Source organism: Zeus faber (genome assembly GCF_960531495.2).
Source record: "Zeus faber genome assembly, chromosome: 19".
Lineage (NCBI taxonomy): Eukaryota > Metazoa > Chordata > Actinopteri > Zeiformes > Zeidae > Zeus > Zeus faber.
Genome location: NC_137206.1, coordinates 7,935,240 through 7,963,105, shown reverse-complemented (window position 1 = coordinate 7,963,105; position 27,866 = coordinate 7,935,240). Strand labels below are relative to the sequence as shown.

Sequence of the window (27,866 nt, the reverse complement as noted above, 5' to 3'; positions counted from 1 at the left end):
AGCGGACCGGAGCATGACGACAGGCGGTGCAGAGAACATCGGCCATGGCAAACGCTACGCAGCATTTGCCGTGCAAAGTTCAAAGACGTTAAGCTTTTGCCGGCCTCGGCGACAGAATCACAGCCGGATGTTACGTAGGCGGGGGGGGGGGGGGGCGACGCGGCCGCACTTGAAAGGCAAAAGCGCAAATGACGTGTCGGAGACAATGTGCTCACGTCAAAATAATCGATGTGTTAGCGTGTCACTTTCTGGTAAAATGTCACAGCCGGGTCGCTCCACCATTGTCCAATAATCTCTATCCCATCCTTCCTGCCATTTTGGTTTTAATCTCAGTTTATTGTGGTTAATCTGTTAACCTCAGCCTTGCTATATTTCACCACAACACTTGTTTCTCTTCCTTAAATCTGAACCTTGTTTGACCGATGTCAAGTACAGTGTCTTGCCTTGTATCTGACTGTATGTATTGAATACTTGCCACCAGACTTATATTTTCCCCCTTCTGCATATTTATCTGACAGCGTCACTCCATCCACACAAATATGCGCAGCACATCCACACAAATTTCATTTCTGTCCCTGCCTCTTCATTCTGATTGTCGGTTGAACTACGTCGAGATGTCTTGCCCTGTACCCGCCTGTGTGTGTTTAATTCTTCTTGGTGCACTTGGTTTATCTTCTTCTATCCGGCTTGGAACTGGTAGAGCAGCTTTTTGGCTGTTTCTGATCCCGGCCACTGCAGCCACGAGCCAGAATATGAAGTTACGGCTTCACCTGAAGTGCAAAAAAAACAAAAAAACAAAACAGTTCATCCCGTTCAATATTAAAAACAATCATTTCCAGATCAGTGTCCGCTTGTAATGTTACCAGTCCTACCACTAGATGGGAACACACTACAATTGATGATCCTGTATTGTTTTGGTTGTTAGAAGGGGGGATACATATGCATTACAATATCTCTTCAGAAGAAGAGGACATTAGATTTTTGGGACTCACTGAGATGTTACACCAGGCAGATGACGACAGGCGGCGCAGCGCTCCACTCAGCTCCACGGTGTTGGTTGGTGTTTGGCTTTGTTCTATGACAGAAGCCAAACAAAACCCCCACCCCTCCGCGGCAGTGGGGTGCCAGGTGTGGAGTGCAACACCATCCACATTCCAAATGGGATGAAATCAGATTTTTGTTTTTACCTTGTCAAAGAACAAAACTCCCCTCGTAGATGAACGTGCGTTTGAGAGATTTCAGCCGACCCTAAACTGAGATATTGACCTTTGAACCAAAGTAAGGTCAAGGGTTTTGGACAGTTCTGGACGTGTTCTTTTAGGGGGGTGGTGGTGTCAATAGAGGTCGCCGCTTAAAATGGCCGAAACATATAATTCAGGGCTTTGCAATTGACATAGGTAAACTGTGACAACGCAACCCATCACCCTCAGTGCGACGGCTGATGGGTACACAGATATTTATACCCAGTCACATGTTTGTGAATGAAGTTCATAATGAGGGTGTGACCCTAAATCCCAATTCTCACGCGAGCTTGAATTGAATAGGCCATTCAGAGAAAAAAGGCCAGACCAGTATCCCCATATTATTTTGGGAGAACCTCCCCGCTGGGATACACACGGTAATATTCCCTATGATAGATTAAGTCATATTCTGTTCAATGCATAATAGTTGAGTCCTGACTGAGATGAGATGAATGAGGTCAGGGTCGGAATGAAGCCCTTCGCCGGGTTAACGTGTTCAGACGTAACGGAGGAAAACCTGCTTCCCCGCGCGCCTCACAAAGGGGGGAGGCGGCGTCGCTCCGAACGCAGACGAAAACGTGATTCTTGGTGTCGAGAGAATGGATCCGGTGTCATGGGGGGAATATGCGGCGACACGGCGCTGCACGGCGCGTAGTGTGTATGACCTTTATTGATCTGGAACCTGTAGGAGTGACTTCCCCGTTGATCAAGCGGCCTTCCAAACCCTGGTGAGGGTCAGGGCTGAGGAACCAGGCTGCACTGCTGCAACCGCATGAGGGATAGTGAAGGGATCCACTACGTGACACTACCTTTAGGATCAATGCACGCCCAAACTAATACCATTTGCCTTTCATTTTGAAAAAGACTCAAAGCGTATGATTTAAATATATATATATATAAATAAATATATATATATATTTGTTTTAATCGATGTGAAGTCAGGTTTATTTATTTAGCCCTTCATCACAAAACAGCGTCAAAGAGCTTCACGAAGCCCCATGAACGGCCTCCCTCAGCATGAGTGAAATAACACGCATTTCCAAAATAGTATTGTGTTTCACTACGCGAGCTTAAGGCCAGACGGCACGAGAGTGTGACCGCTGGTGCAGAGCGGTGCGGCTCCGCGCCTCCGGGGGGGTGTCCCTCGTCAGGCGGCGGCGGCGTCCCTGCCACATCTGGAAAGGATCGCGGCCCGTCTCCCCCCGCCCCGGCTGCAGAGATGAGCAGAACACAGCGGGTAGATATCAACGGCACAGGAAATGACTGGATGATTAGTCGGTCGGTCGGTCAGTCAGTCAGTCTCCAAACCCAGCTGTTAGGCCGTTGAAACGCACTGGGAATGCTGCCCAGGTCCTGGTCCACCCGCGCGGCCACAATGACCTGAGGCTGACCGCAGGTCGGTGAATCAAACCCGTCATCTTCCGGGGTCCCGTTCCACAAGAGATTACCAAAATGGAGATGAAAAATGAAGACTCTCAGGCTGTTTATTTGTTTAATTCGTCAATCAAACTAACGGTGGAGAGGGCTCAGCTTTCCCACATCACCATGAACACGCTCGTTGGTTTGCACCTTCTCCAGCTCGTACCGCAGGAGGCCTTTGTCGCCGGAGGTGGGAAGAGAACGTCGTTCATAAAAGATCACTCACCATCACTGACCATCGCTACAACTACAACATACAGCCAGCATCACAACTACAACATACAGCTAGCATCACAACTACAAAATACAGCCGGCATCACAACTACAACATACAGCCAGCATCACAACTACAACATACAGCCAGCATCACAACTACAACATACAGCTAGCATCACAACTACAAAATACAGCTAGCATCACAACTACAACATACAGCTAGCATCACAACTACAACATACAGCCAGCATCACAACTGCCACATACAGCCAGCATCACAACTGCCACATACAGCTAGCATCACAACTACCACATACAGCTAGCATCACAACTACCACATACAGCTAGCATCACAACTACCACATACAGCTAGCATCACAACTACCACATACAGCTAGCATCACAACTGCCACATACAGCTAGCATCACAACTACCACATACAGCTAGCATCACAACTACCACATACAGCTAGCATCACAACTACCACATACAGCTAGCATCACAACTGCCACATACAGCTAGCATCACAACTACCACATACAGCTAGCATCACAACTACCACATACAGCTAGCATCACAACTACAACATACAGCTAGCATCACAACTACAACATGGATGTCACCCTCATGAATATTTATTACATCCTTGAATCCACGTTCCTCATTGGCCACAAGCAGTAAGGCGTCAAAAAGTGATGGTAGACGCGGTGGTGCCACTCGGCGCAGTTGGTCCAGTGATGAAGTTGCTGCTCCAAGTTATTACGTATATATTACAGGTGCTCCTCACTTAGCGACCTGCCCGTTTAACAACCAGCTCTCCGACCCGTCTGTATTGTGCAGCGTCAAGCGTCTCATCGCGCGTCACCCTTTATATGCCATATACACGATATATACACTTTATACACTGTATATACCAGCCACGCCCCCTTACCGTGAAATAACACGGGTCCTCGCTTATCGACCAGTTTCCTTTACGACCTGCCTGTGGGAACGGAACTCGGTCGTTCGGTGACGAGTACCTGTGTAGCTTTTTACAAAATACAGTTTAAAAAAAAAAAAAAAAAAAAAAAGTAGTCCACAAAAACTTGCCACCGCATCCAGTCGAGTATCTGAATTCATATTATACCATATATTATATAATAATTTATTCATTATATCGCTCATATCATTAAATATGAATAATTAATGCTAGTGATTAGAATGGCTTCTATTGCCAGTGAGAACTGATCAGAAAACACATCTCGATCGCAGCCGCAGAACGATACCCATAAATGTATGCATCCAAAATAGAAATAATCAGACACGAAGACCAAGGAGGAGGACAGTCACACACGACCCCGAGTGACCACCATGACGATGATGATGATGATGAGCGTTATTATCATTTCCGGCGGTTTATAGTCCATACCGTTTAGTTTTTTCCTGTTTAGCAGTGGCTACCAGCCTGTACTAGAAGTGAGCATGCGTTCTCAAAAACACACACGCACTGACACAGGAGGGCGCACGCACAAACCATTACCGTCGGCAACAGCCGGACACATGCGGTACAAGGTAAAAAAAACCCGGGTGAAAATATTTCAAATGAAGGAACAATCCTCCGTCGACCTGCTTGTGGGGGCGCGAACCAGATACTTCACAGCAAGCTTGAGTAAACTTACCCAACTATGAATGACACTACGTTTCGGAGGGAATTTAACGTTCATTCGAGCTTGCAATAAAATATTAACAGCAGGCTGCACATGCATCACTGAAATGTGCATGTATAACAACAGGCAGAAAATCAGTTCAGTTTCATACATTCTGTTGGAGTCTTTTGTCCATCGCCACGGCGACGTCACGGGGCGGCCAGATATTATACGGCGCAGGTAAACCAACCCGACTCCGGCAATTTTACAGAGCAGACAGCGGCTCGTTTGCTCGCCGTCTCGGGACTGTCCTCCCCCCCCCCCCCCCCTCCCCCGCCATCTGGTGCCGATCCAATCTGCCTGTCATATACCGCTCCATCACCGTACGTACCCGCCCGTCTTCCCCGGGGTGGCCCGGGCCGGAGGGTGGGCGAGGCGGCGCCGCTCGGCCGCCCCGACAAGAACGCTGCCGGCTGCGGGCGATCTGCAAACAAAATACGAGCCGCGACGCAAAAAAATGTTTGAACAGAAGCTTTTATTGAAACACCGGAGGAAGGGGGGGGGGCAAACAAACAAACAAAAAACAACAACAACAAAAAAAAACCACTTCTGACAATTTCCCGTGAGTCGAGTCCCCCTGTGATTCGGAGCCAGACAGAGTAGAAGACACAGTCAAGACGATTGGAAAACGTTAAAAAAAAAAAAGACGTCTTCGAAACCTTAAAAACGATTAAAAGTGAAATAAACGCAAGAACACAAGAGTGTCCATGACAAAGAAAAATGAAAAAGAAATGAAAGGCTGAGCAAGATGTCCTCAGCAAGCTGCTTGATCCTTTTGAGCCAGAACGACAATATGATTTTGGTGGATCAGGATCAAATCAAGTCGCCGCGACCACACACACACACACACACACACGCACGCACACACACGCACACACACGCACACAAAGAGATTCCAATAATCACACTTCCAAAGGATATGCCAGAACAAGGATACACAACGAGGCTGTCGGAGCACGCTATCAAGGGACCGTATCTTGAATAAATAAAGTGTAAAAATAAAATAAAATAATAAAATAATAATAATAAAAGCACCGTTACAAAAGGGTATTCGGCTTGAAATCGCAGACGGACGTTTGCATGCAGGTGCGAAGGCACGGCAGATTCACTTCTCCCACCTGTCGGGCTCAGCGTGACTTCGCTCCCTTCTTGGCGTCTGCAGCGTCCGGTTTGGGTCTGGCCGACCTGGCAAACTGCTGTGGCCTCAGGGTTAAGGTCCGGTCGAGCATGGAAACGTTTGTTGGTTTGTTTTTTGTTTGTATTTTTTTTTATATCAAATTCAGCGTGAAACGTGGTTTTAATCGTTCGTTCCGAGCGGGACCGACCGTAAGTCGGCTTTCCATGTCCCATGTTTCCATGCCCAATAAAAACATTGCGTACGTTACAACATTACAAGTTCAAGTGATTATTTGTCACATACACACACATACGGTCGTACATATATGCAGTGAAATGTCATGACACCCGGTGATTACGCACAATAAAAGCTAAAAAATTACACAAAAAAATACCAAAATGTGCGTAATCGACACAAGGTGCTCGCGCAGGCAGCCGCAAGCGGAGGCGCCACAATCGCGATTCTGGGTTCTGTAATTGACATTAGATAATGAGGACGGCGTAAACGTAGGAGCCTGCTTTCCCGCCGCAACGAATGTGCACCGGCCGTTCGGAATTGCAATTTCGAAAGGTGAGCGCCAACCGGATTGGACTGGACAGTCGGGTCAAGGCGGAGGGCGTTTTAAGACACTATTTACCATGCGGGGGCCAGGCTGGAAAATCCCTCCCTTGTTTTTGCGTTTACTGAGCTGTATAATGCATCAAAATAAAATAAATAAATAAAAAAAAAAGTCTTCCAGGAACCTGGGAGCGGCTTTATCGATGTGCCGCCATGCCCCCACGCCGGACCAGCCGAGCGGAAGAAAATGCACGGACGACCTACCTACGATCTTAACGTGAATACAGTCGACGGTGCAGCAAACCAACCTGGCGCTGACGGGTCAGGTCTGAGGCGCCACCGGGAGCTCAGTGAGTGTGAGAAGGAGCCGGAGGCTGAGTAAGAAACACATTAAGCGCGATGCAAAAAGGTACCAAGCACTTACACACCATAATAATAATAAAAAATATATGATGGAGTAAAGGCTGTACACAGGTATACAGGATTACACTCTCCTACCCTGGTAACTCGCAGTATACAAAGTTACAAAACATGAGCCTGACGTAAATATTCAGGAGTACAGTGACATCACCTCCACCTCTGAAATCCAACCATGTGCTCAACGTCCCACATTACCTTCTAGAACACGTTTCAATTCCTCAAGGGCTCACGCGCAGCTTTCGTCGAACTGACTCTTCGCAAGAGACCGTAACAAGCTCCAACTACGGTGGCCCTGAGCGCTCAACGCTCCCCGACCGAAGAGAACACGTGCAAATTGAGAAAAACATCTTCACCGATTTGACAACACATGCGCAGCGTTTGGAAAACCTGGTTGCATCCAGATGTGTCGAACCAACTGCATACCCAAACGCTTTGCAAAAAAACAACCACATTAACGGAAAACACAACCGCATTAATGGACACAAATGCAAAAAGCCACTACATAACGGCAGCCACAACATTACGGAAGTGGGCCACAACGGATGCACTGATTTATCTGCAATAAAATAAATTCAACAAAATTATTTTGTGTCTGTAATTGTTGGTAAGAATTGAAACCTTGCAACCATCACCAGACCAAGCGCAGCGCAGGAGAGCACCTGCATCAGCTTCCTCCTTGCAATAAATGAATTAATAAAAAAATAATAATAGTAACTTTTATTTCAATCCAAGGTTTTTATTAAATCCATTTTAAGTGCGATGTTCCAATGAAAACGGCGTCTACCGGCTTCGTGATGAAGTTAGACACAGATGCAAAATCATTTAGTTGAATATAATTTACCGTGGATAAATCGGTGCGTCCGATGGGCCTCACATAAGTTATGTCGTGGGCTTTTTGCATTTGCGTTCTCCGTTAATGCGGTTGGGGCTTTCTGAATTTGCAAAGCGTTTTGCTGCGCGTGTCGGTTCCACACGTCTGGATTTGCGGTGCCTTGTCTCAAAGGCTGCGCAGGCGCCGGAACATTTGTAAAGATGTCCCCCCCCCCCCTCAATTTGCCCGTGTTTTGTCTATTTGCGAGTTGCAGAGTGCGCTGAGCTCTCAGGGCCAACGCAGCCAACCCGCCCTCACCTTCATCCACCCAAACCTCCTTGTAACTCACTACCGCGACCCTTAGGATTGATTTTCTGGACCCGAGAAGTTCTGTGGAGAAGTACTGCTCCGAAGTGATATCCCTGGGTACCACTGAAATAAACATTACGAGGAATCTAAATTGAGGCTGCCTGTCCGCGACCGGCTGATTAAGAAGGCATCTGTGCAGAGACGAACCCTCACGCAACTTCTCAATGATCCCCGTCAAAAAAATAAAAAGTAAGAAAAACAGACAAACAAATAAATAAATAAATAAATAATCAGCCTGGAAACTACATCGGAGTCCAGCCTACGTCATATTTACTTCATAAGGGCGTCAGAAACAAACCTCCCGTGCAGCTTCCGTCGGAAACGTTATCGCGCAGGTTCTGGAGGAAATCAAGACTGTTCTTGACCTCGGTTCGTTTTTTGGGGTTTTTTTTAGAGCTCTGCTTTTCTCAACGTGTGGGTGCCACGTGCGTAAACAGGGTGGGGGTGGGGAGAAAAAAGGAAAAAAAAGGATACCACCACCAGGGGCTTGTCGTAGAGAACGTAGCCGTTGGTTTCCCGCAGGGCTTTCTCGGCGCAGCGCTCGCTGGGGAGCCCGACAAAGGCCTGGCCCTTCATACGACCCTCCTTCATTAGTACCACATCAAACCTGGGAGGGAGGGAGGGAGGGAGAGAGAGAGAGAGAGAGAGAGAGAAAGAGGCCGGCGTCAAGTCGAGTGATGGCGCTTCCGCCTCCTCGAATGGAATTAACAAACGCAAGATAAAGCCAAATTAAGTAGCTATAAAAATCGGGACAATATAGAAAGAAAGTCAAAGAACGCCCCTTTGCCACAGTGAGCTACCGTCAAGAAAAATAATCGATAATGTGCGTGTGTGTTTTAAAGGCTCCACCCTGGGAAATCATTAATAAGCAACACCGAGAATCGTGCTCCATCGCTGCAGGGTAACTATGTCGTATGGTCACATTTATTTATTTATTTATTTTTTTAAATGAACAGGACAAATTCAAATCAGAGCAAGTCTGACCTGTAGATTCTGATTTCCAATCTGCTGGAGGTTGATGACAAATACATCATGTGATCTGATCACGCGACTGGACAGCTGCACATACGTACCACCACTGCCCTTCTCAGTTACCACAGTAGTGAGACTGCTGAGTTTGACTCTGTGTTTATTATTGTTCATTATTCACTATGGAACACACACACACACACACACACACACACACACACACACACACACACAGTTTTGATCATCCACGTAGCGTCGGCGTCTTCCCGATCAAACAGCCGAGGGCAGCCACCAACCGCATCGCTCCGCTTGCGAGCCAACGTCCCCGCAGAGCCCTCGTTCACCTGCCGCTGCCTTACAGCAGCCATTTTGGTAAGATTTACGGAGGCTCGCTGATAGCAGGCTGACAGGCTTTTATTTTTTTTTTATCTAAAAGTTTATGCTACAGAAACGAGCAAATCGTTCCCTGAGGGGGATGACTTACATGTTTCGTTCCGTTTCTGAAGAGAGGTCGATGTATCTGCCGTAGATGTACTTGAGGTCCTGAAAAACGATTTGTGAAAAATCGAGAACAAAAAAAGCCTATGAATGACTATACACATGTTGTGGACAGCATACATCAACCAGATCAACTTGGGGGGGTGGGGGGAAGGGGGGGTATTGTGTCATGGCTGTACATTTGTCTCCGTGCTACGCAAAGATTTTACCTTAAAATATTGATGGATACATAGAGAAGTTAAGCAGGAGTATGACGTGCACAAAGCAAACACAGATGTGGAAAGGCTCCCTCCTCCCAACACCTACTTTTTCCTCCACTTGCTTCGCGATATTCTTCACGTACAGTCGGCACGTGGGCTCGCCCGGCTCATATTTCTTAAACACGGACATCCTTTTAATCTCTAAAGTGGAAAAATATAAAAATAAACAAACAACAACAACAAAAGAAAAAGCAGGAGAGCGAAAAAAGTGTGTGAATAAAAAATAAAAAATGAATTAAAACTGGTAGCGCTGATCACAGGGTGGCCTAAACTGATATGAAGGCACAATGCAATGCCCACCATCATTTCTTTGGCCAAGTGCGTTTTGCATAAACCCAGAATTTATGTAATTCAAACTATCAGGAGCAGCCATTGCTGAGTGTCTGGGGACAAACTCCGCTCCCAAGACCAGTGTGTTGGTCCAGGACGATGGCAGGATTCTACACACTCTACAGACATGAAATGGGCTGGTAATATAAAACTTGTTTTGCCAAAGTTACCACAACAGTCACTAGTGTAACTTTTACCGTCTCTAGACAGTCGGCCCTTCTCCAGCTCCCGCCGGGAGATGACGTCCGAGGGAAGGTCCTGCTCCTCCTCGCTGTCCTCCTCCTGCTGCCGGGAGCCCTGGGCGCAGGGGTACAGCTTCCCGAAGCCGTCCGCAGCCTCCTCCGGGTTGCAGCCGGCGGCGGGATCCTTCTCGTCGCGTTCTGATGGGGCACGGAGGCACAAGAGGTGAAAACGGAAAAAAAACAACCTTATTTTGTTTTATATTTCAATTTTGTTTCATATTGTCATATATCTGGCCATTTCTGTTTTGTATTTTTTTGGGGCTACTTGTTGTAAGGGTGTCACAATTCCCGATTCAAAATCTGAAAAAGATTTGACCGAAATGGGCGTTCGATTTCGAACTTCGAAATCCCAAGCAGGGTTTCTCGATTCTCCCTGCATTTTTGTCTGACATTTTGAGTTAATATCCCGGCTCGGAGAAGTCATGCTGCTGCTGCGGGACTGAGGACACCGGCAAAGGCGGCACAATACTTCCGCTTCCGGCTGGGGAAGTGTTCAACTGTTTATTACACGAGAGTCTAGTTTTGATAGAGCTCTTAACAGTTTAGCTGTGCTTCATATTTTGTTACTATCTACAATTGTTATTATTCAAATAAAATTTACGGTATTGACCCAAATATAAGCCGACCCTGATTATTAGACGACCCCTCCTTTGTCAAGACTCATTTTTGGAAAAATATTTTTGAAGATCAAAACTTGTCTTTATAAAAAAAAAAATAATAATAATAAAAATAGTTTTATTCATTACAAAATAACGACGTCTGTGCTTGCAGACGCACAGAGAATATAGTAGCCTGTGGGCGAAGACTGATGAACGTAATGCGGAGCCAAATTTCACAAGCACGAGTTCCACCCGGAAGCCGTTGGCGAGATGCTAAGCTTAGCGCCAGCTGATTGGTGCATGTCACACTGCGGCGGGTGCAGATGAGCCCGACACACGGGGGCTACGAGACCCGCCGGCTTCTTTTAAACCAGCCGCGTGGGAAGATTTCGGGTTCCCAGTGGACTACGACAGAAATGGAGAGCGAGTGGTGGAACGCACAAGTTTTATTTGTTTTATTATTCTTCGTTACTTATTATTGGTCTTCGTCTTATACTCGGGTCAATGCGGTACAGACTGAGAAACAAGTGTTTTCGTTTACGAATCAAATAGTCGTCGGTGCTGAAAAACATGTTTAAATGGAAAATTGAATCAAAAGCTTAAAATTGAAACTCTAATCGAATCGTGACACTCCTCCTATATATACTATTGTATATATATACACAATAGTATATATACTCCGGACTATTAAGGTTTTTTTATGCTAATGGTCTGCGGTGTAAAAAAAATAAATCCTAATATATGTAAATGTTCTCGGTGGAATATCCGATTCGGATGTATATACTGAATCTGAACTGAAACGATCCAACTGAGGCTTCTTGCAGTGAATTGTGTCGGTCTCATCTATGATAACGGACCCAAATGAGATTATTAGAAATCAGATCACCCTCTGACGTTTCAAAGCAGCCTTTCGTGACGCGGTCTGGGCCGTGCATCTGACCTCCTCGCAATTCATTTTGAATGTGAACAGGGAAATACAAGAAAACTTCCAAATCCAAAATATGTTCCCCTTGCTTTCCAATACAAATGAGATTTAGGGGAAACATCTCATTTGGGGGGGGGGGCCTTCAGAAGGACGCACACACACACACACACACACACACACACACACACACACACACACACACACACACACACACACACACACACACACACACACACACACACACACACACACACACACACACACACACACACACACACACACGATGGAATAACAAGAAAATCCAAAGAGGGAGTAAAGAAGAAAAAAGCACCATTGCGTGTGCACTCGAGCGCGGAGTGGCCGGGCGCCGCGCTGATACACTCCAGGCACAGAAGCGGATCTGCCCGTCGAAAGAAAAAAATAATAATTTATCCTCCTCCTTATCTATCCGCCCGCCTCCCTGTTCATTTAAACGGCTTGTTTATCAGGCCTGCCAACAGCAACCCCACCCGGCCTCACACACACAAAAAACAAGACTAATCCAAAAAGCCTCCTGTCAAAGTTTATCTTCCGCAAGCCTTTAGGAAATCTTGTGTTTGACTTTGAGGAGATTCCCTTCTCTCTCTCTCTCCCTCTCTCTCTCTCCCTCTCTCTCTCGTGAGAGATGTGGCGTAGGGAGTCAGGTAACTGGAGAGGAAGGAAGATAAGGGGAACAGGGGGAAGTGTACGGCTGACAGGTTAACGCCGATGTCGGCGCCCTCCAGATGACAGGTCTGTCTGTCTGTCTGTCTGTCTGTCTCTCTCTCTCTCTCCTTCCCTCCCCCCCTCTCCCCCGCCCTCACTCCGCTGGGCGAGACATCGGAGTACACCACTTTACTCCGACTTCGGGTGTCGGATCGAGAGTGAAAGGAGCAGCGTCTTGTGTGTGGTGAACTTGTAGTGGAAAAATACTGAACCAAGCCTTTGTCCGCTCGTAACCGCACATCTGTTTAACTGACAACAGCATCATTAAGCACTGTTAGCCTGTTGTCGGGGAAGGTCACAATTGAAACTGTAAAGCCCAGATGTTGAACTTGTTGAAACCGCCTTGTGACCAAAAGGGAAGTTGCCTTTCACTTGTCTGACTTAACGCACCCCACCAGACCGCCTGGACAGGAAACCAGACTACATCCTCACAGTAATGACCTACGTGATATAAGCCCCGAGCCGGCTGGTTCGGGGGAGATGTCCTTCGCTGTTACTCTGCGACATGTTAAGTGCTCCCCGCTGATTGCAGTCTTCTATGCAATAAACTTTGACTAAGGCCCTTTCTCAATCTGCGTTCTTGTCTGTACTTGTGTTCTTGTGGACTTGTGAAACGTCATCAGTCACAGCCCAAGTACTGCTCCAGTTCAAAGTACGCATCAAGCCAAGTCCAGTCCAAATGCCCGGATGTGGACTCGCTCCACCCATTTTATCGAGGATGCATCGGTGGTGACGTGTGGACTTGGGACAGCCAAGTATCCCAGAATGCATTTCGCAGATCGACCGTCCTGCGTCCTTCTGTCCCCGGGAGTCTGTACTCCCGAGTCGAACTTGCCAAGTCTGAACTACCAGGTCCGCAAGTCCGGACTTTGCGTACTTGGTATTGAGAAACGGCTTGAGAGACAGTTGTTGTATTTTCTGTTTAACCTGAACTATCTCACCCCGCGCATCGACCACCACCTGAGTGGCTGGAATTTCCACAACAAACAGCAAATTGCTCAAAACAATCAAACCCCGCCTCCCCCCCTTAGAATGGGGGACATATTAAAATGCCAGACGCGCTGAAGGACAGTTGGAAGCCATTAGGGAAAATTTGCCAAGGTTGACACATTGATGGTTTTGCAACTAACAATTAACATCACAGTAGAATGAACTGAAATGAACAAAAATGTACTAGAATCAATCCACTCGGGAGGCCAGGGACTGTGACGCGTGTACCATGCTCATGTAACTACATTGTAAAATTAATAGTTATCTAACCATCTAATCTAACTATAAAGGACGGAATCTCTGTCTGTCTGTCACTCGATTTACTTCACACTTGGCGGGTGTATTGCTGGGGACCCAAGGAAGTGCAGTGTCGAATTTGGTGCAATTTGGACAAGCCACATGTGTGTGATTAATAATCATTCAATAAACAAGCAAACAGCGAGCCGGCGGGGGGGCGGACCTTCGGGGCTCCGCGACTGATTCACCAAGAGTGTCTTTCCCCAGTGTATGACTTCAACTGGCAGTTTCATCTTCCAGTGTGGAACACAGGACTGAATCGTTTACATTTTGTAAGACTGTGCCATTAAAACGTCTTCCAAAGTCGTACATTTTGAAGGGGCATGCACTAGTCAGACAAAAGACAACATTAGCATGACATCAACATATTACATAACATTACAACATATAGTAAATAGGACAATAGGCTTTATTTGCACATGCACTTGCATATAAAAAGATGTATTTCTCTCAAAGTTACTTAGTTTTGTTGCATGCATTCGTTGCATTTGATTTCGTTTTGAAAAGCACAAGTGCCATTGCTTCAACAAATACAAAACACGGTAACATTAATTAAGTGACGTGGACAAAAACATGTGCAGCTGTCAGAGGGGAGCGGGGGTTCATTTTAAGATGTTTGGAAACTGAAATGAGACTTACAAAAAAATACAAAGAAATCTTGTTTATTTCATCTCAAGTGTTTTTGTCATTTCTATTTATTGTTTTTGCTGTTTTTGTCTTATTAAATATATCCTTGCGGTGTAAAGCTAAATGACACCCACTGAGTAAATTTCACTATTTCTAAAGTTAAAACTGGCAAGGGAAGACATACCCCCTGCCTCGTCGACAGACTCCGCCGGGTGAGTCTGGCCTCCTCCTTCCAGTATGGACGCCACGTCCGGAACTGAGATGTGGAACTCGATTCTTTTGGGTCCGGTCGGCTGGGGCTGCTCAAACACGTCCGAGGGATGCAAGGCCGGCCCCGCAGCGCTGCGGGAGGCAGAGACCAGAATGGTTACTTACTTCCCCGGACAACAGCAACCCCTCTACACAGCACTGCACGGAATGAACACAGCCCCGGAATGGGCCACGGGTTGGAATATCTGGTTTTCCTCAACCACATATTTCCCAGGCTGCAACAGGCAGCCTGGGAAATATGATCATCTGTCATCAGCCTGCGATCTTGTCATCGAGGGAGGCGATACAGAAATACAATAAGGGTCTACCAGAGATCGCAGGGGGGGTGGACTAATTTTATTAACGGGGAAAGACTGAACATTTTCACAGACATACAGCGGTTTTGGGAGAGGGAGTGGTTGAGGAAGGGGGCCTGGGTGTACCTTTGGGACTCCAGTTTGGGAACAAAGAGCAGGTCCTTGATCTTGGGCTTCTTCCTCTTGGAAGCCGTTTTGGTTCTCAGAGGCCTTTTGCACGCTCGGTTGACCAGACCCATGAGACGGACGATCCTGGATTCAAAAAAAAGTAAAGAGAGAAAAAAAAAAAAAAAAATCACAGAAATGAAAAAGGAACAGGGAAATTAATAAGACCAATTTTAGACCTGCCAACCTTGGGAAAATATGTTGAGTACCACAACAGTGTAAGGGGGAGTCTCCGTGGTGTTTGAGTGACTGCAGCTAATTGACTCCATCAGTTATTCGCACCGTAGTCGTCTGGTAACGAGGCTCATCACATCCTATGTGAGCTACTACAGCTAACTATATACAGTATACGTATTCATATCAATAGGATATACCCCTTGAAACGCATCATCTCATAATGTTACTGAACATGTTTACCAACTAGAGATGCACCCATTGTCATTTTCTTGGTCGATTCCTGTTTCTGATTTATTTAAGTCCGACCTGCAGATTCTGATTTCCAACCTGCTGTACGTCAATGATAAATACATCATGTGATCTGATCACGCTCACGTGATTGGACAGCTGCACATACGGACCACCGCTGCAATTTTCAGTTACCACAGTAGTGAGATTGCTGATTTTGACACCGTTTATTAATGTTCATTATTCACTATGGAACAATAACAGAACATGAAACTGTCACTGAGCTCCAATAAAATTGAATATGAACTGTCACCAAGTTTCAGTATAATTCAACCTGTAACTCTCAGTGAGCTTTAGTAGAACCCAACATATAACTAACATGGAAATGTCCAGTTCAAACTTCAAATCAATAAAGTGAAAGTCTCTTTCACTTTAAGTCCAAATATACATTGAACGACTAGTTCTACTGAATGACAATATATAAATAATTTATCTAATCTTCTTCATTTACCTTGAAATAAATAAATACTCCAAACAGCCGACATTTTCTTTAACTATTTTTTTTGAGCGTCAACTACGCAACTACGAGCATTTTACGAGTACAGTATATGAGCACTGTATCGGGCATGTACATTTGACCGGTAGAGAATCTGAAAATATATCTGACACTGATCGGCCGGTGAAAACCAATTCCAGTCACCGGCCAATTGATCGGCGTATCTCACGTTTTCTATGTTAACATTATGGTCTCATTGGGTGCTTTATTATTACTCTCACACTTCCAATTTCACCTCAGCAATGCAGCATTACACCCCAGTGGATAATAAAGTACCACTCGGTGGGCTGCGTATCAGCCGATGTTGAGTGAGTGAGTGGAGAGCTTTACAGAACCACAGGTTGTAGCATCTGGTCCAATCCGAGGGATGTAGTTAAAATACCCAATAAATATACACTAATGTTTTGTATTGATTGATTTCCATCATTAAATTACAATTATTACACACTTTTTTTTGCATAGTTTCAGCTGGCATTTTGGACCTGGGTATTTTGCCTAAGGACTGCGTAGTTGGTACACAAAATGCGTGCAGGTTGGCAGGTCTGCAATTCCACTAACTCGTGCTGTTAAAACAGGACAAGAGTAGGGAGCAGTGCACGAACAGCTAACACATGGAAGTCCAAAGTTGTCTGCAAGGCCATCTCCCGCACCTCTCTTTGTCATCGTCGTCGTCTCCACTCTCGTACTCCGACTCCTCCCCACTCGATAGCTCCATCCCCTCAGGTAAAGGAGGGTAGCCGGGGGGCAAGGGTGGAGGGGGCATGGGCAACGGCGGTGCAGAAGACAGCTCGTACTGCGGGGAACACCGCAAAGACGAAACGTGTCAGTTAACGAAAATAAAATCATACGGAGGTGAAGCTGGACCAACAAACTTCATAGCTTGTTTCTCCTGTGAGAGGAAGCCAAAATAATTTGGGGATTCATTCCTATGTATGTACTCGAAGATACAAGATGCATTTGGTGTTTTCTAGGGAAAATGTCAAATCAATTTGGTTTTACTAGAGCCGGGTGACATCAACAAATTAAAAGATCACAATATATTTTAAGGTCATAAGATATTTAGAAATAAAATATTTAAGAAACAAAAAAAACCAACTAATGTGGATATTATAAAGAAGATTATAAAGAAGCCAGAGCAGTTGGTTGTGAAATGACTTTACCGTAGTCATTTCACAACCACTGCATTCACTGCATGACTTCACCGTCATGCAGCCGTAAAGACAACATTCAACTACATTGTGATTGTTACTATAAGCAACAGCCCAGTATTGCCCAGCCCTAGTTTTAAGGAACAAATTGAAGTCTTACCACAGGGGGGCGTGCTGTAATTGGGCCAAAAGGACACGGTAAATTCATCTTGTTCATCAGATGAAGAACCTGCGGAATAACCGTTCAAAGACACGGGTTACAAGACTTGAGACTTCAGGAGGGGGGGTCTTTTTTTTGGGGGGGGGGGGGATTCTGTGAATGAAAATTATTGCGCTGCCAATTTCACAACATGGACATCGCCCCATACCTAAACCGGATTGGAGAGCTTTTGCATGTTCATTTCAAACACAGGGATAAAAAGCAGGGGGGGGGGGGGTTGTGCGGGATGCCGTTGGTGTGGCGTGGGTTACACCTCCAACACACTAGCGCCACCAAGATGCTCAAGTAGGAAGTACCGGCACCGGAGGCAGGAGACCGCCGAGCTCCAAGGGAAACGTTAAATCCATATCTCATGCCTCCCACTTACGTTCTTCTATTAATACCCGCTTCCCAAATTGAAATTTACAAGGCAAATGTTTGCCGTTTGATCTTTTAGAGGATGGGTGTGATTCGAAAACCACCGAGACGCGTATTTCTGGGGCGCGACTTTTTCTTTCTTTTTTTCTTTCTTTTTTTAATCAAATGGAATCTGAGGTGGAGGAGAGCTGTTACACGCTGTGTTGTGTGTAAACTGCCGCTCTCCAGCTCGGTTTGAGCAGCAGGTTGGAAGGCAAGGACTCCATCAAAAAAAAAAAGGGGGGGCGCACATGTATCGAGTGTCAGGTGGGGTGGGGGGGTGGGGGGGGACAGACTAGCTGTAGCGGCAAAATAAAAAATAAAAACAGGGAACAGGCTCACCTGAACATAAAACTTTGGCACACTCAGGAGGGCATGTGTTATATTTGCCAGGATCGCATTTGATGGCGGCGGGTATAAATATTTCAAACTGGGATTTGTTTGAAATTTCAACCTGGAGAGAACGGGGGGGGGATTGGAGAGACGGAGAGAGAAAAGGTAAGGCAGGGTTGGCAAAGGAATACAAACAATACCCCCGTACACCATGCGAGCGCGCCTACCGGAATCTGTCAAAATAACGGGGACACATGAATATGTAAGCAGGCTCTGGAGCGTTCCTTCAAACGCAAGAAAGCAAACGTAAAACATAAAAACAAATGAAAATAAACAGCCGCATCAGCGTTGTACACGGCTTGTTCCCGCCTGGTGGGACACGCAGGCAGGAACAAGCTGTGTCCATCGGGAGGGGGGGGGGGGTCCTAATTTAATTTAACTCCAATTCAACATATCTAACAATTTGGATGATGGAGAGAATCGTTAATCGCAGCCTCCGGTCAGTGGAAGGCGGTTTTACAGACCCCCCCAAGAAAGTCTGAAAACGATGACGAAGAGGACGAAGGACCCAGGTTGAATCCAACGCCGGGGAATGCTGCTGCACTTTGTTTTGTTTCCTTGTTTTTTTTTTTGTTGTTTTTTTTTTTTAAACCAAGTGGAAGGAGATTTGATTACTTTGCTGGAGTCGCACAGGCCCTCGGAGCAAGGGGTATCAAAGACCACCTGCTGTTGGCGAGCGGCAGGACAGACGGCTTGTCAGGCTGCTGGGAGCCGGCGGGGACCTGCCTGGCCCTCTAATTGGACACGGGGCCGCTGACAGCCCCTGACTGGGGCTTTCAGATCCCTCTGGCTCAACTAGCCCCGGCTGCAGAAAGGCCCAAAGGAGGAGGGTGTGGGTGTGTGTGGGTGTGTGTGTGTGTGTGTGTGTGGCTGGACAGATTGACGATTAACTCGTCAATGCTAATTGATCGACTCCATTGAACGCTGATTAGCATCAATGACAGACATTTTATTTTTATTTATTTATTTTTCAAATCTGCCAAGAAAAATCTGAGCATTGAAACTGTGTAGTAGTAGTAGTAGTAGAAGTGCAGTTTATAGTGTTCTGAAACTAACCCCCCGCCCTGAATCGATCACAGCGGGAGCGGAGAGGGAGGGGCCTCTCCCTCCCTGTGAGCGGTTTTGGATTTATTATTAACTATTATTGATTTGTAGTGTTCTCTGTGTATAAACTAGTCGTTCAAGTGTTCTTGCATTGCGTGTAAAAAAAAAATAAAAAATTACTATGATGTTTTTCCCTCTGGTTGTTGTGACTGTGTGTTCTGCTAAACCTCATTGTGAACATTGTCTGAGCATTGTCTGAATAGACGACGACCACAGATATGTGAATTTCTTTAATATTCTTTCATGTGAAAAATGTCAAATTAACCCGTGCACACACATCGGGCCCAGTGCTTCGGCAGCAGGGACGCTCCTCCTGTTCGGATGCCGGCTTGAGGTGGTTCTGGAGCGGCTCGGAGACTGGCGCAGAGTGTGGGGGTTCTCTGCTCCACGTGCGCAGAGCTGTCCCGACACTCATAGCATTTCATGGTCCCGCATGTGGGAAGAAAATTCAATAACTTCTGATTTTAGTTTCTAAATCGGATATGAAATGATGGAATATGGATGAATGGATATTCCTGTCTAATTATGTGCCAAAGTCCGCAGTGGAAAAGAGGTATTAGAGAATTTAAGTGGAGTTTTTTTTGTTCCCTCCTCCAGACAGTGGTCTGCTGGTGTGCAGTAAGCGCACACCGGTTCCTGATATAGGAATATATAGGATATATTCATATCTTGATAACGATGTTTTCTGTCGCCGGTTCACCGGTTGTCCTTCCTTGGGCCACTTTTGGTAGGTACTAACCACTGCATACCGAACACCCCACAAGACCTGTCGTTTTGGAGAATGCCCAATCTTCAAATCACCACATGGAGTCAGCGGCCTCATTGAACTGGATGACGATACCACTTCTTGGCTAATGTCCCAATTGCCTGTGTAGCCCTACACGAGCGAACGACCCAGTCGTCTAGACATCACAATTTGGTCCTTGTCAAGGTCACTCAGATCCTTACGCTTGCCAATTTTTCCTGCTTCCAACACGTCAACGTCATGAACTGACTGTTCCCTTGCTGCCTAATATATCCCACCTATGACAGGTGCCACTGGAATGAGATGAGCAATGTTATTCACTTCACCTGTCAGTGGTTTTAATGTTGTAGCTAATCCAACTTATTTACAAAATTGAAGATGTCAACTTTAATTCACTGAAACCTTGAACTAAAGCCTTGAACTAAAACAAGATCAGCAAACAAAAAGCTGCTTGGGTTCGGCTCAGTCGTCATCCCCACCTCATGTCGCGGCGCGCTACCAGACGGGCAAATGTTGTACAATAATCCATCCAATGCGCCCTACAGCACCAAGTTGCTCCATGTTTGTTTTACACTGAGCTGAGCCAAATGATCTGGCTCAATAAAACAGTTGGAATTCCCATCACTAACGTAAAGCTCCGTGCATTGCCATTCTGCCGCTGATTTTCAGCATGCAGCATGGTGTAAACGTATAAAGAATACACACACACACACACACACACAAATTACTAGAAAATCCAAAGAGGGAGTAAAGAAGAAAAAGCACCACTGCGTCATCAAAATAAAAAAATATTTTTAGTTATTATTATAATTTTTTTTTTTTTACTTGCGGTTTGACAACAGAAGCTTACCCAGCAGCAGATTCGGAGAACCTCCAATAGGTGGTACTATAATACCACCCATAACACACAGAGGGCAATGGCCCGTGTGGGAGTATTTCACTGTTTCACTGTCTCGGAGAAAGATCAGCCATATGCAGATGTGATCAGTGATATATAGTTTGGCAGACATTTTCCAGTGACATTTTAAGAGGAGGTACTACAACCAATAATTTTAACACATAAAATCTCCTCAGCCATTTGATGAGCAGACATACAATAATTACCTGAAAGCTGATAGAAAAAATAAAGAAAAACTGAGAAATAAACTGGACAACAAGAATGCAAAAGCACCATCAGCAAGACTCAGTTGGTAACCACAGCATTTGAGAAAGGGAAAAAATCCCCACGGACAGTGCCAAAGTTAAGGGATCACTAACAAGGTGATGGAGTTCATCACATTAGATGACCAATCTGAACACATGGGGTTTCGGAGCCTGGTGGCGTATACGGAGCCTCGCACTGCTCAGTTGTCGTCATTTTGCTGGCGTCTCCCCGGAATGTAAAACATTGTGGCCACACGCGCCTTCATGTGCTACTGGCTTGTGAGATTCCTGCCATCAGTTTTACAACTGATATATGGAGTTTGGATGGTAGCCAGTTGCAAAAATCAACCCCAGATTGAACAGAAGGCCAGCGCAAATGGTAGAAAAAGAGCCAAGGACAACTTCCAAAGAGGTACAAGCTAAACCTCCAAGGTACATCAGTGTCTGATCGCACCTTCCGTCACTTTTTGAGTGACAGTGGGCCATACAGAAGAAGACCCAGGAGGACTCCACTTTTGAAAGAAAAACATAAAAAGGCCAGACTGGAATTTGCTAAAATGCATATTGACAAGCCACAATGCTTCTGGGAGAATGTCCTTTGGACAGATGAGTCAAAACTGGAGCTTTTTGGCAAGTCACATCAGCTCTATGTTCACAGACAAAAAAATTAAGCTTTCAAAGAAAAGAACACTCGGTTATGTTTTGGGGCTGCTTTGCTGCGTTTGGCATGGGGTGCCTTGAATCTGTGCAAGGCACAATGAAATCTCAAGACGATCAAGGCGCACATGCTACATATCGTGCAGACCACGACCTCCCTGCAACCCTTACTGCGCACAAGTGGGGATTAGTTGAAAACTTTATCACACTTCTCTCCCCGTTTGAAATACTGACAAGAGAAGTCAGGTCATCAGAGGTATATGCTGAGACCTCCATTTAAGCAAGGAGGCTGAAACAGACCATGGTGTTAAAACAAAAAAAGGCTGCATTAGTAGAGGCTGTAAACAAATGTTTTGATCAAATCGAGTCTGATGCCATTTTCTGCACTGCAACCTCACTGGATCCCAGATATAAGGACCGCCGCTTTGATAAGGATGTTGAACAAGGTGCACAAGCAACACTTGACATGCAGCTGATGGATAGGCCTGCTGCTGGTGCTGGAGATGAGACGCACGGTAGAGAGAGAGCTGATCACCCACAGATCAAGAGGGCATGAACGGACAGGGCATGACATGCACTCTGCATGACGTGTTTGAGGAGATTGTGTAGGAAAAGGGACCAGAAAAGCTCAGGACGAGGGCATTTCAGCAACTGGATGGTTTCTTTGCAGAGGCCCCCCATTCCCAGAAATGAGACCGATATTGGAGAAGTAAACACCTCCGTTTTCCAGCACTGGCACAAATAGCAAGCAAACACCTTTGTGCTCCATGGAACAGCACAGACAGTGAGCGGCTGTTCAGCTCTGCGTGTCACATCTTGGATGAGAAGAGAAATATACTGGGCTGCAACAAGGCAGAGATGCTCATCTTTGCAAAGAAAAACATGCATCTTACTAGGAAGGAGGCTATGAGGCAACGTGTTTTTATTTTATTTTTTTCCGAGGCTCAACACTAGCTTTTAAAAGTGGTTGCCAGTCTGGAAACCAGGCATCAGCTTTTGGTCGCCAAAACTGAAAATACGGTTGCCATTTTTAGTCACCATATATTTTGAGTAATTAACATACTATGCAGTCATATGTCAGCTTAATAATGAAAATGTGACATAAAAGAATGTTTAAAAGCTTTAACAGTAACGGAACAAAATTATTCAGTTTGTGGTTTATCTGAGAGTTTACAGAATTTGAAACTTCAGAGGGGAAGAAAACACCAAAGTCGAGACAGAAGAGCTGTGTTAACACTACTCCTCTGGTCACACTTGGTCTGATCGCACTTAGCCTGCGTCTCTGTCTCTCTGACACCAACATGTACAGTACATGCTCGCCACACAGACAATACGAATCTCAACAGTCCTGTTTGTCCCCCCGCTGATAACAATGGTAAATTCTAATTTGCAACTTTCCATTTAAAAGTAGCTCTCCACCAGATGAAGTCTGAGCCATGCTCATTAATTATGCTGTCTTCAGAGATTAGAACTGGTTATTGTACTGTAATGGCTATATGTTGACACATTTGACAAAAACATCTTTAAAGGAAAAAATAAATAAACGAGAAAAAAAAAAAAAAAAACTTGAGACATTTCCTGTATATTTTTATTTTAGTTTTTTTTGTAAGTACATAATATCGTTTGTTAGATTTTGATTTTTTTTCTGTCGAGTTTGAACCAAAATGTTTAACTTTTTAGTTTTGTTTTAGTTAACTGTACAGGGATGCAAACACATGTATGGTGAAAAAAGGTCGGAAATATACTTATGGTGGTAGTCCATGGTTTTCCGAGTTCCCCTGAACGCATCACTTCCCAAATGCCTTACAGATTTCCGACCCTGTGAACACAGCACTGCTCGCTGCTCTGGAGCGCTTTCAACGGGAGACTAGAGCCGTGTTAGCGCTAACGTACTATCAGAGAACAAGTCCACTAGTTAATCGTTCGCGGATGGCGTCGTTCTCGAGGGCAGACAAAAAATAAAAAAGGCTAAAATGGGTCGCATGGGCTACATCTCGATTTGAATAACAAAACCAGGGGAATATCACAGTTTTTCAATCACGTGAAAACTAGGTTTATTTTTCGAGCACTTTCCACCACTTCAGCACAACTGGGGCTATTATCAAGGAATTCCGCTATTTCAATTCCAGAGGTTGAAATTCAAGCGCTTCAAGCACCTCAAGGACCTGGTGAGAACGCTGACTGCGAAAGTTGTAAAGCGACTATTTGGCCTGTAGCTAACAGATACAGCCATCGGGTATGATACTCACGCTTGCAAAAATGCTAGTCAAGCTCCCGTTTGATGTTTTATCTTTGCAGTTCAGGGACCGCTTGATGTCCAACTTTGTTTCAACAAAGCAACGTCAATAACTAAAAATAAGCACACAGGCTTTTGAAATTCAGTAAGATTTTATTATTATAGAGACTGAAATTTCTGAATTAGTACTTAGAAGTACCCAAGACGCAGTACTAAAAAACGATGCGTTCATCGCTTCTGAGCTGAAAAGGCATACTTTAACCAAAACAGCGTCCTGAGCACAGCACTTACCCCAGGCTCGGGGCAACCCCAGTCTCTATGAGGGTGATAGCCGGCTCTTTCTTCTCCGGTTTCTTCTGTTTCTTTTTGCCACCTGTAGCACTGAGAGAGAGGTCAACTGTTAGATTGTCGTCTAACTTTCGGTATTCCATGACAGGACCAGTTTAGTCAATTTAAAGATTTATTTTGTGGCTGGGTGTAACTTAGAATAGGTCATTACACCAATGTCAATTCAAGGACATGCAAGGTGTTGCGTGTAATATTCAGGAATTCCCTGCTGCAAGAAAACACAAAAGGCAAAAAATATAGCGTCTGGAGGCTTAAAATGTATGTTTAAAAGCACCTTATGAATGAATTAAACTGTCATTAAGGAAATTATAAACAGGCCTACTTATTGTTAGTGTGATAGATACGGTTTTACTATATTCATCACATTTCTCGACCATTGTGGATATGGACCTGTCAGAAAAACACCTCATGTCTCCTTTGGATTTAAAGATGCAACATTTTGCACTTCTGTATCAAGCATTGAACCATCATTTTCCTACATTTTTGTGTGGACTGGCTGCTGTCTGGAATTGATTAGAGCATCTGTGATACAATGAACGTGAAAGGGATGTGTGTGACTAGTTTATATATATATATATAAAATGTAATATGTACATGTAATATATTAGCATACCTGTAACTAGTTATTGTAGCCATTCATTGACATGCTATTCTGTGTGGCCCACGAACCCCAAGGTGATTTTCCTATTTGGCCCACATGCTATTGAAGTTGAATAGTCCTGCCCTACATAATTCAAGTTCAAGAGATTATTTGTCACATACATATACATAAGGTCATACATATATGAAGTGAAATATCATGATTCCACCGTGGCATTGCTTTTCTAACCACTGCAATACAAGCCAGTGCCAACATCTATCTTATAGGTCAAAACAACCTCAGCTGTAGTGCGAAAGGTGATATCTTCCAAGACTGCCTTGCACTTGCAAAACGTTCCCTTTCACAGGCTTCAGGGACAATTACCTGCCTGACACCGGCGGGTCCTTCAGCACGGTGATGTGATCTTGGCCCTGGGCAAACTCCACGACGAGCGTGTGGCTGAGGATCTGCAGCTGATGGAGCCTGCCGAGAGCCTGAAAGAGATGCGGAGGAAGACGCGCGATTCAGAGCGACTCCCCTCTATGTGCAGCGGTCGCACCGCTGAAATGAAGCGGAATTCAAGGACTGAACTGACGGACTGAATGCTATTTGACATTGAAGAATGTGATTAACTGTTTCAATTGGCTCTAATAAGATATTCAATAGTTTTTACAATGTACGCGATATTTTCCAGAAAGAGAGAGCGTGCAGGGAGCAGCAGCTACAAACACACAACATAACTATTTTACTTTTCTTCTCTAGGTTTTGAATATATTTCTTATGCATATTCTGCTTTTACAGTGATCACAAAGATAATAAAAAATTGTATTGTCCTGTCCTGCATGCGGTGTCACGTAATTTCCGGTGCCAATTCTCGCGTAAGGTAGTTCGGAGTCCCCGACAGACTTGTCGGGGATTCCTCCTGGTGAAAGATCTTGTAATGTGTGACCCTGTTACTGATCAGCCATGTCGGGTTCAAACCACAAGACTGCAAGATTCTCGCTCACAAGACAGAAAGTCGTGTAGCGTGAACAATACAGCGATCTGACCCCTTTGAAAGTCGTGTCGTGTGCCCACGGCACAAGACTCTTCGCATAACTAACTGCATATAACTAATTATTACTAATTGTAATTTTGCCTACGGTTTTGATGTGAGCTGCTGAGACAATTGCAATTTCTGTTCGAGGATGAATAAAGTGTCCAGCAACTTATCTATCCAAATTCCAAAATCAATTATAACCATTATTTTTGTGTCTTAGCTGGTGGGGAGGCCTTCTTAAACACTAACTACAATAAACCACCAGTAAACCAACGAACAAGATCACCTTCGCTGCCGACCTCTCACTGCTGAAGGTTGCATACGCAGCATGTTTCTGTGGAGGGAGAGAGAGAGAGAGAGAGAGAAGATATTTACCTTTTGTATGTGTGATGTATACAGATAAAATAAATGAATTATGATAGGTGGCTAGAAAAGCGCTGCATGACACTTTGTTAATTACGCTATGCAACCGATTATGCCTCTGTGGTTGTAGTGTGGTCGTGGTTGTAGTCTAATTGTTAGCAGACTGAATTGAAATATGGATTTCCCACGGTAAACATGTCAGACCTCTCTACCCGTCAGCAAACGGGTCGACACAATTAACGATGTGTCGCCGCTGGAACGGCTGAGGACTCTGGACGGCCGCAACCTACCAGGGGGCCTTTGTCCGAGAACACCCTGACTGACAGGGCTCCGAAGTACGTCAGCAGGTCCTCCTTCTCGTCGGGGCTCAGCTCGGCGGGTAAGTGGCGGATGAGCAGGGTCTTACTTCTGTTCGTCTGGGCCAGCGTCTCATCCTTGTCCATTTCACCGGGCAGGTTACAGCGGAATGCCCGCTTTTAAAATCACACACACACACACACACACACACACACAAAAAAAAAAAAACAGAAATCAGAACGAACGTTGCACAATCCTGTGTCTTTGCGCGACAAAAAAACGTTTTCATTTCACAATGTCACGAGCAGTTCAAAGAAAATTCATGAATCCACAAGTGTGCTTCTTTTTTTTTTTTTTTTAACCTGTATTCTCCAAGATTGTCCGCTGAAGACCAATTTAAATGTTATACCTCCAAATATTTTAGGTGAGACTTTGGACTGTTTGGATTAAAATGACTGACAACATAAGTCTGCATGGTGGCCTTGTTCTGTTGGGTGAGTTATAATAATAATAATAATAATAATAATAATAATAAAAGTACTACCAATAATAATACAAATAAAAATAATAATACATTAACGCCAATTTCTAAATGACTGCCTTGAGGAGTACTTAATAACTATTATCGATGAACTGACTTCACTATTCTCCAGTTTCTGACGGTCATATTATGAAGGGAGCCCCGCCTGACGCCATTGTAGAGCACCCCCCAGTATAAACAGCCTTCCCCGGTTAACATCCCTGTGTAATTTCGGAGATGTTTCCCGGTTCCCCATCTACTCCAACCCGCGCTGCTTCACATTCATTTCGGGCAGTAGAACTGAAACCTGAGCCTCGAGCCCGTCCGCCGGTACGCCACGCTCCCGGGGCTTCGCCTCGGCCGACTGTCGAACGAGCCGGCAAACTCCTCCAGCGCCTCCGACTGCGCCGCCGGGCCGCGTCTCCCCCCCTCTTGACCCGCAGGGCAGAGCAACGAACGCGCGGGTTGACCAGCGACCGTGCTGCACACCCACCGCGACGTGGTCCGACGACGGCGACGACACTTCCCACGCCGCGCTGCGCCTCCACGCCGGACAGCGACGACGACCCGGAAGTCACCGCCGGAACAACACGACCGCCGATTGGTCACCGGACTCGCGCATGCGTCGCTTGCAGCCCCGCAGGCTGTAACGCGTCGCTCCCACCGG

General features: G+C 45.4%; 1 protein-coding gene across 6 annotated transcripts; it reads right to left on the bottom strand.

The window, feature by feature from the left end:
• Positions 1-2,377: 2,377 nt before the first annotated feature.
• On the bottom strand, positions 2,378-27,773 carry rnpc3 (RNA-binding region (RNP1, RRM) containing 3). 6 transcript variants are annotated; one of them, XM_080019919.1, is made up of 16 exons: positions 27,693-27,773; positions 26,673-26,855; positions 26,306-26,353; positions 25,365-25,474; positions 24,344-24,433; positions 18,117-18,228; positions 17,319-17,387; positions 16,661-16,803; positions 15,011-15,136; positions 14,503-14,660; positions 10,092-10,274; positions 9,611-9,705; positions 9,291-9,349; positions 8,312-8,444; positions 5,681-5,758; positions 2,378-2,452 (listed from the first exon to the last, which is right to left on the bottom strand). In XM_080019919.1, exons 2-15 carry the CDS (start codon positions 26,823-26,825, stop codon positions 5,690-5,692), a joined length of 1,548 nt encoding a protein of 515 aa, XP_079876045.1. In that variant the 5' UTR covers positions 26,826-26,855; positions 27,693-27,773; the 3' UTR covers positions 2,378-2,452; positions 5,681-5,689. The 6 variants fall into 6 exon arrangements, with proteins under 6 accessions (XP_079876045.1, XP_079876043.1, XP_079876040.1 ...); XM_080019917.1 differs by lacking the exon at positions 2,378-2,452 and adding an exon at positions 5,041-5,538; XM_080019918.1 differs by lacking the exon at positions 2,378-2,452 and adding an exon at positions 5,122-5,139.
• Positions 27,774-27,866: the final 93 nt, after the last annotated feature.

Coding starts and splice junctions, on each gene's coding strand:
- rnpc3 (XM_080019919.1), bottom strand. CDS start 26,825: ATGGACAAGGATGAGACGCTGGCCCAGACGAACAGAAGTAAGACCCTG. Junction 9,706..10,091: donor GGGCCGACTGTCTAGAGACG/GTAAAAGTTACA, acceptor TTTCCACTTTAG/AGATTAAAAGGATGTCCGTG. Junction 9,350..9,610: donor CGAAGCAAGTGGAGGAAAAA/GTAGGTGTTGGG, acceptor ATCGTTTTTCAG/GACCTCAAGTACATCTACGG.